We start from the raw sequence: 9797 nt of genomic DNA on the forward strand, positions 1-9797 counted from the left end.
TCTAACTATTCGGGTAATACGGATATCTGAATATCTAGGCAATTCTAATATCTGAATATCCGGATAATTCAGTTATCTACACATAAATATCCAGGTAATTCGGATATCTAAATATTCATATAATTCGGCTATCTAAATATCCAGGTAATTCTGATATCTAAATATTCGAGTAATACGGATATCTGAATATCTAGGCAATTCGAATTTATGAATATCAGGATAATTCGGATATCTAAATATTCGGATAATACGGATATCTGAATATCTCAATTCGAATTTCTGAATATCCGGATAATTCGGATATCTACACGTAAATATCAAGGTAATTCGGATATCTAAATATTCAGATAATTCGGATATCTAAATATCCGGATAATTCGGCTATCTAAATATGCAGGTAGTTCAGATATCTAAATATCCAGGTAATTCGGATATCTAACTATTCGGGTAATACGGATATCTGAATATCTAGGCAATTCGAATTTCTGAATATCCGGATATCTACACGTAAATATCCAGGTAATTCGGATATCTAAATATTCAGATAATTCGGATATCTAAATATCCGGGTAATTCGGATATCTAAATATCCGGGTAATTTGGCTATCTAAATATCCAGGTAATTCGGCTATCTAAATATCCAGGTAATTCTGATATCTAAATATTCGAGTAATACGGATATCTGAATATCTAGGCAATTCGAATTTATGAATATCAGGATAATTCGGATATCTAAATATTCGGATAATACGGATATCTGAATATCTCAATTCGAATTTCTGAATATCCGGATAATTCGGATATCTACACGTAAATATCAAGGTAATTCGGATATCTAAATATTCAGATAATTCGGATATCTAAATATCCGGATAATTCGGCTATCTAAATATGCAGGTAGTTCAGATATCTAAATATCCAGGTAATTCGGATATCTAACTATTCGGGTAATACGGATATCTGAATATCTAGGCAATTCGAATTTCTGAATATCCGGATATCTACACGTAAATATCCAGGTAATTCGGATATCTAAATATTCAGATAATTCGGATATCTAAATATCCGGGTAATTCGGATATCTAAATATCCGGGTAATTCGGATATCTAAATATCCAGGTAGTTCGGAAGTCTAAATATCCGGGTAATTCTGCTATCTAAATATCCAGGTAATTCGGATATCTAAATATTCAGATAATTCGGATATCTAAATATCCGGATAATTCTGCTATCTAAATATCCAGGTAATTCGGCTATCTAAATATCCGGGTAATTCGGATATCCGTATAGTACAGATATTCTAAAGTAAAAATTTTAACAGTAAAGTGCGAACATGACGAATAAACGAGTATGTGGATAGCCTGTGAACCGGATAAACGATGAAACTGCCTGGAAAATTCACGCATCCGGATATCCCGATATTTCGGATAACCCGAACATCTCGATAATCCGGACAATCAGTACATCATAATATCGGATATCCGGATATTTGAAATATGGGTAGAAAATTATCCGATATCCGGATAAAATTGTATCCGTATATGGCCATCCCTAATTTATAAATTAAGACAAGACTGAAAACCAGACGGGCATGTACGGTCACAGATGTGTCCGTGACTATACAACTCGAGACGAGGCAGATTTTGAGCGACCCTCAGCTCGGCAACAAGACGGTAATACATGCACGATTGGGCAGGCACCCCTCCTGTCCCACCTCTCTGGCGGCAGCAACAATAACATCTATAGTTTCAGGCATTAATTGATTCCTTACTGTCGTCTTCAGCCGCGAAGCAACGTAGCAAACATTTTTCCAACCTGACCACTTGACCGTGGACGAATAAAACGAAAAAGGAAAAACTTGTGGAGTCCCTGAGACAAACCAAGGTCAACCGTCCACTCGATTTCTTCCTTTTCGCTTCCAACAATGAACTCGGCGTACATCAGACACAACGTGGAAGGGGGTGACTGTGTTATAAGTGCAAGGGCAAATACGTATTACTCTAAGTTCACAAGCAGTTCGCTTTCTGGGGTTACTTACCCAATATTCACATCGCACGTGTTACAATAACAACCAATATGTTACCAAAGGCTTACTCGTATCCGCGTCAGGTTTGTAACTTCACACGCTGCATCAAAACATACTTGCTCATGTACAAAAAATGTACGTGCTTTCTTGTCTCAAGATCTAATTCCCATTTCATCATCACCCTTCGGCAGGCCCACTTTGACGATAAGATGCGCAGAGCATTTTAACTTTTCCCGTCGTTGTCGCCACAATCGGAGCAAGCAGACGAACTTTTCCCGTCATTCTGTGCGCAGAGGAAGGAACGGAACCAGTGTTGCTAACCAAGTTCAGATATCACCAAATCTAGTGCATTTGAACCTTTTCTATTAGAAGGCATAATGCAATTCTTATCCACTTCATAGTCAGTGGCGTACCCAAGGAGGGGCTGGTAGGTTTCGTAACCCCTCCCCCTTTGGACAGTATTCCTAAAATGTCAAAGGCAGGAAAAGATTGCAAAATGAGGACTGACTAGTTGTTACTAAAAAATAGTATACTTAACCCGCTTTCGAAAATTCTGAGCACACCACTGTTCATAAAAAAATATTTTCGAGATCTATAAAAATGTATATCGATCTGAAACAACTACAAATTTATACCTCGTAGGTGAAAGGGTTATTAAAAGTTAAAATGTCATTACAGAGAGAGACTCTCTGAAATATTGATTGATTTGGTTTATTTTACTTCGCATTTTTGCCACATTTGACTAATCTCGAAGATTATTAGTAGTGATGATACGATGAAATTGGTGAAGGGACATTCACTCAGGCCAGAATTCGAACACAGCACCTTTGACGTCGTAGTATCTCTGAATGAATGTAATGGTACAGGTCAAACTTAGCTGTACGGTATAGTATAAAATAGTGCACGGTATTCTCATCTTCAATAACCTTGTTCTGCTTAGCAGGGTCGGAAACGTAGAATGGAAGTTTAAAGAATTCCATCTGCACAGAAGGCCGTTATTTGGGATTGAGTTGAATTGAGCTAAGTTTCAGTCCACTTTGTGTACGGATATACTAATTGGGACTGGACCTACAGTGTTGCTAGTGGGATCCGAATCAGTGTGAGCCTCCACCGTTGATCGAACGCTGGAACCTTTAATTTCAAAGTGACGATGTTAGCACTATGCCATCAGGAGGCCCATTTGGGATTGGAAATACAGTAGAGGTGGAAATATAATTCGCAGTACTGATATTTACACCATCGGATATGGAATTTTACTCGTCTGTGAGCTTTCAGACCGAAACGACACGACATAAGCGGCAAGTAGCACATGGATTTCAGTGCGCGACAGCGGGAGTTCGGAGTTCAGACAGAAGTAGCAGGCGACATGGGCTCCTTCATTCTACAATCAAGTATTAACTGCGCATGTGCGAACAATAGACCGAGGCTACAAGATGCACGCAATTGAGGAAACGGCCCAGTCAGAGCGACACGCAACTAAGAAGGGACATGTGAAACTTCTCGTGTCGCTTCTGATCGAATGATTACATTTATCTCTGAAGGTTTGTTTCGAAGAGATGCGTGTCGCATGTTGCTTGTCGCATGTCGCTTGACTCTTCAGTCTGAAATACACCATAGAGCGAGGACGACAGGAAAGAAAGCGTGGAGTATGGGCGTACACAGGATTTATTTAGGGCGGTGCAGATCCGAAAATGTGGAACAAATAGAAGATCCGAAATGCAAGGTTATTTTAACGTCGTGTGCCGGTCTCCGTGGCGGAGTGGTTAGCACAGCGCGCTTCGGCTCGTCGGGTCTCGGGTTCGAATCCCAGCCTGGGTACTCACTAAGAACATCCACACCCAGGCCGGGATTTGAATCCAGGACCCTTGACATCTTAGCGCGCTGTGCTAACCACTCCGCCACGAGGGTTGGCTTTCTTGTTTGTTGGAGAGGCTGTGACGACACCTCCCCTCAAGTTGATATAATTATCAAAACTTTACGCCAGCGCCTTTTCCGTTCCACCGGTTGGCAACACTGATCGGAATGTCCGTGGAGGGAGGGGGAAAACACGTGAGACGCCGAGGTGCGGCAAGGCCAACATGTTAGTGCCTAATTTTAGCTATAGGCGGCGGTAGTATCCTGGCAAGACGGCGTGTGTGCGTTGGCCGCTGCATTTCTGTTTTCACCGAGCGCGTGAGAGTTGACAGAAACACTCGAAAGTGTTTCGAGAGGGTACAAAAATCTCGAATCGGGTTGTGTTTTGTTTTTTTTCCGAATGTGAGCATGAGTGAGGCAGTTCGTGTGTGAAAAAGTGTGGCCGTGCACAAGTGAGATCTTTGCATATTTTCCTCCGTGGCCAGTGTGGTTTCAGTTTGGTAACCTTGCAGTAGCGGTGTCCAAAGTGCTGCTTCGTCTATGCGGGTGTGTTTTCCTACCCTGTGCTTCTTTCGGAGTGAAGACGAAGACGGGCGACACTCTGTGGAAGAAGACATCCCCGAGGTTCAGGAAATTCTTGTGGAGGGTCCCGTGATCGACATGGGCAGCCTACAGGAGCTACAGGTCCTTCTCACCACCAAGGACGATAAGATAAAAGAGTTGGAGGACCAGTTGCGACTCCGGGAGGAGGAGATCCAGCAACTGAGATCCCATCTCGACAAATTCAAGAGCGTTTTTCCCTTCCACCTGAAAGCCACTGACAACCGCCCACGAAAACAGCGGGCGCAGGGGATCTCTGCGGAACCCCAGACACTCAGCACGATACAGGAACTCAACCAGAAGAGCTTCCCGATCATCCCGAAAGATGACAGGTAAGTCGATGCACCTGTTGCTACAAGGTCACGTTGTACGTGCTTTGACTCACTTTCATATGCCTGTTTTTGTTGTTTTCCCCAAGGATCTTGCATGCCGTACATTTTTTTACGCCTTCAGAAGTGGCGGCGATTAGGGGCGAGGGGTATTTGCCCCCCAAGTTTTGACACTTCTCCCTCACACTGTTAAACTGTCTTTGCTCCTCACTCCCCAGTTTTGGCACCAAATCGCCACTTCTGACCCCCAGTAATATATCACACTTTTACCGGTTTGTTCTGTTACAGTTTTGCGAATAAAGCAGTACACAGTGAGTAGGTGAATATGAAAACAATGGAGCAAGTGGAGGGATGCTTACGGAGATTATCCTAGCTGGGAGGGATGCTTTACGAACACTTGGGCTCTTGGAGCACAAATAATAATAATAATACAATCATTGCCGAGCATAGCAATGGCCAGATAGAGCGCCTCATCCAATGTTTCTACAAAGTACAATTATTTCACTCTTCATTATTATTCAAATTATGTATTAAAAGGTTTTATCAGTCAACCACCGTTTTTTTTTCATTTATTCATAGCAGGATATCGTGTGTTACCCTATAATTAGGAACATTGTAAGCAATGGCACTAAACAAATAGCCACTATCAATCTTCCATTACAGAATTCAAATACGCTAGGTTTTCTACTCCTTCAATACAGAGTTTGTAAATGGGAGATGCCAACTTCTCTTCATATTTTCATGTTACGTAATATGACAAATAGTTTCTGCATTCGTAGATGTGTCTATAAGTGATTTATCCACACATTTTCCTCAATGACCTCCGAAAGTTCTTCCAAGAAGCCCAATTTACGTTCATTTTGGTACTAAATTAACCTTTACATCCCCCTAAAAGGTTTAAAAATCTAAGTATATATAATAATTATATTGTAATTGTTAGTATCATTATTACACATTGAGATATTTATTTTAAAAACAATAAGTATGTAATTATGAACCGATTTATCATTCCCATTATTTGGTTTATATGGTTGTGTTAAAAACACTTACTTCGAAAGCAATCAGGAACAATTTACTTCATTCTGTTTTAGTTAGCCTCCTATATAACTTAGCTAAGAAATGATTCGAAAATAATTATTCTTAGTCTTAATGTACAATTGCCTCGTTTCACATTCTATACTTTGGTTATATTAGCAAATAATATGTTGAACATTTCTTTGTTGAAATCGTACGGTAAGCAAGGCAAAACTGATATTCCTTTTAAAAAGACGCGAATACATATATGAATGTTTAGGTACAGTCATAATGCAAGAAACAAGTAAGTCGTTTTAATTTAATGATATATAATATCACATACAACATATATTAATAAATAAGCGCTCTGTGAGCCACTATTTATCATAACAAAGCTTTCGAAGTTACCTTCAGTAACACAGCGAATTCAGAATAAATGGGAATGTTGTAATTTGAATTTATTCAATTAAAAAAATGTTGGACAAGACATTTGTCTATATGTAATAAACCACACTCAGAAATCCTGTAAGAGCTTGTTTTCAAGTATGGAAAGCCAGTTTTAATTCATTTCTTAACAGGGAATTAGTCCAGCAGTAGACTCTGACCCCATTATCACCTCCTTCGGTCTGCTCCTGTTGACAGTGGTGTTATATTACATAGACTAGTTTGAAATCATTTCCTTAAAGAAACTCTTTCTTCGATCGTTGTATTTGACAAGATTTATGATAAAATCCATCGATATTATAGAGTTGAGTTTTTATCATGCAGAGCAGCCAAGTCTGAAACTGTTATCAGTGTATTCGAGACTATAAAGATAAGAGTAGTCAAACTGTCCATCCCCACGTTCGTTCACTCTATTTTTCACAGTGCGAGGTTCAAGTAATGAAACAAGACGTCACTAAGCAGGCACAATTAAAGAGCAGAGACTAACATATGGAATGAAAATGAAAGAAATTAACGCCATTTGTACACAGGTACAGCTGAATATAAAATTATCGCTCTGTGAGATGGAATTTTGGCGCTTGAACACTTGTTTATGCCTGCCTATTATTTGTCTACAGGCTTGAGCTCCTTGAATGACGGAAACCACTTATATTTTCATTTCCATCTATTGTCTATTTTTCATATATCGGTTTCATCTTTTCGACATTTTTTATTGTACCTTTGCTCTCACTAAATTGATACTTACCCTCTACAATTTATTCATATTATTTTATCTTATGCTGCCATCTATGTTTGTTTTTTGAAACTCTTTCTTTCCATCTCGTATATATGTCCGTAACAACTCTCTTAAAAGCAGATAGCCCATGCTTGTTTAAACAAAATTAAGGTTTTGGCGCTAATCAAGGAAGGCACTCTGGTTTGGTGCCCGGCCCTTTAAGCCTCTCCTGTTCGTGCAATTAAAACGTAATTATAGACACCTGCGAGTTTATGTCAAATCAAGAAATTAAAATAATCAAACATTGACAGTTGCGCCAACTTATATGGGCCTGAGAGGCTCAAGCCCACCCAGTAATTTACCTTTTATATTTGATTGATTTAGTTTATTTTACTTCGCGTTTTGTACCTCTTGGCTAATTTGCGAAGATGGGGATGAGTGATGAAATGATGAAATTGATGAATGTACATTCACAAACAACCAAGCCCGAGCGGGATTCGAACACGGGATCCTTGGCGTTGCAGATGTGCTAACCAGTCGGCCACAGGGTCTGGCTTATATTTTATAGTCTCTGTGCTTAAGAAAACAAAGATTTTCATCATTATACACTTGAAGAATTCTCACAAACTTAATTACTGACCTAGTTTTATCAAAATTATTTCGTAATAATTTGTTACATCTAAAATATGATACTTTTCAGTGTTCTGTATTATTTACACTATCCGTGGTCACATTGTTATTGCAAAGTAATGGAGGATAAGAGCTTATAACCAGGGTGACGTTCAATAGACACTAAAAACTCTCAAAATAGGCAGACAAAAAAGCAGGAAAAACAAAAATAAGCACTAAAAGTGATGAACATGGACACATTTTTCATCATCTCATTTTAGGCACTCAGAAAGGTAGGCACTTACGACTAATGTAAGAAGGAAAATAAATAGCCTCTATAAAATACATGAATTTATCTTAGAAATTACCTGAAACGGTTTGTAAGCGTAAAGCCTACATTTTCTGGCCAAGGAACAAAAATAACAAATCCTCAGCTTACTTGTGACGTATTTATTGCATAAACTTGTGAATCAAATCTCAGAATTCACTCCATCCAATGTTTCTCAAAAGTTGGCGCCGCTAAACATCGATGAAGGTAACGCTTACTTATCTAAGGCTTGCTTTACAGTTAAATGAAAGCCAAAAGCACCTATTTATTCAGTTCACCATTCAGTATCATCTTCACATGATAATGTTTAAATCTACACTGGCCTCAGACGACCTTCAAATATGTGACTCCCTTACGCTGATGTCGATTATACTGACGAGGTTATTCAACCGAACGAAGGAAACTATTCTTTATAGTACTTGAAAGTATTCCATTACTGAAATTTACATAATGCATCATCATATTGCGACGAATGTATGCTTAGTGTTCAAACGGCACGAGATATGAAAGAGGAAGTGTGTGGTGTAATTATTTTATATGACGTCATTAGCACATTTTAAAGTCAATCATGCGGGAAACGCTTTCGCCATTTTGTTTGCTTTCAGACAACTTGAAGTAGATTAGATGATACAATTGAGAACCACTGTGTTTGATCAATGTAATAAAAATACAAACACCGTTAGAAACATCAGTCCTCAAATATGTCAACCCAACCTAATCCTTATCTTCATACAAATACGATAGACATAAACTTTATAGCTATTATAAACGTAACCATACGAACATTTTGCGTATTTAGTTTTAGAACTACGAGGTGTGGCTAGAAAAAAACAACGGATTGATGTTGCTGTTGCCAAACGGCAAGCGCGTCAAGGTCAAGCGGTGCATGAGTGTATAATGTGATATCCTGGCTATCGACTGTTGATTTCCCAGGGTGCGCGGCGCTCAGTTCCGCTGTAGCTTGTCGACGAAGTGAACCGTACATGTGTGCTCCGTCGGAAAAATGTTAAGTGTGAAAGTGGAACAGCGTATCAATGTGACGTTTCTTATGAAACTCTGAAAATCCGCCACAGAAACTTATGGTTTGTTGAAGGAAGTATACGGAGATGAGTGTTTATCACGCACGCAAGTGTTTGAGTGGTTTCAAAGGTTTAAAGAGGGACGAGAAGTGATTGCGGACGAATCGCGTCCTGGACAGCCTTTCACGTCGAAAACGGAATCAAACATTGCAAACGTCGGTGAATTGATTCGAGAGGATCGTCGCTTGAGTATTCGAGCTATTGCAAAACAACCAACATTATTACATTAAGGTGTTGACGACCCTTCGTAAGCGAGTAGGAAGACGTCGACCTGATTTGTGGAAAAGCAAGTCATGGATTCTTCATCAGGACAATGCTCCTGCCCACACGGCATTGTCAGTCAAGGCTTTTTTGGCCAAGCATGGGATCTCAGTGTTATAACATCCACCCTATTTGCCGAGTATCACTCCGTGCGACTTTTTTATTCCCAAAGGTCATATCAGCACTGAAAAAATCCAGATTTACGACCGTAGAACCTGTGAAAGCAAAAGCGACGGAAGTCATGAACATGGGTTCAGAAAATGATTTCCAGCACTGCTTCCAGAAATGGAAGATTCGTATGGAGCGGTGTATCGATAGTTCAGGGGAGTACTTTGAATGGGATAATGTTCGTATTGTACAAGATTACCAATAAAAGATTTTGTAGCAACAGTCCTTTTTTTCTGGCCACACCTCGTATATCGGCCTCTCTTGGAAGAACCACGCCGTAGTGTTTTCCAGTATTCCACTTGTGATAACCTTCAGTGACACTGAAGGTTTCCCACGTCTCTCTTTTGCTGAACCAGTGAATTGCCCTTGC

At 39.6% G+C, this 9797-nt stretch overlaps 1 protein-coding gene across 1 annotated transcript; it reads left to right on the forward strand.

Annotated features, from left to right (window-relative positions):
* The first annotated feature begins 4420 nt into the window (after window positions 1-4420).
* On the forward strand, window positions 4421-4816 carry LOC146003463 (cGMP-dependent protein kinase, isozyme 2 forms cD4/T1/T3A/T3B-like). The gene has a single exon (XM_083141751.1). The coding sequence runs from the start codon at window positions 4421-4423 to the stop codon at window positions 4814-4816; it is 396 nt and encodes a 131-aa protein (XP_082997877.1).
* The last annotated feature ends 4981 nt before the right edge of the window (window positions 4817-9797 follow it).

This window comes from Lepisma saccharinum, chromosome 20 (genome assembly GCF_977018435.1).
Source record: "Lepisma saccharinum chromosome 20, izLepSacc3.1, whole genome shotgun sequence".
Classification (NCBI taxonomy): Eukaryota; Metazoa; Arthropoda; class Insecta; order Zygentoma; family Lepismatidae; genus Lepisma; species Lepisma saccharinum.

Coding starts and splice junctions, on each gene's coding strand:
- LOC146003463 (XM_083141751.1), top strand. CDS start 4,421: ATGCGGGTGTGTTTTCCTACCCTGTGCTTCTTTCGGAGTGAAGACGAA.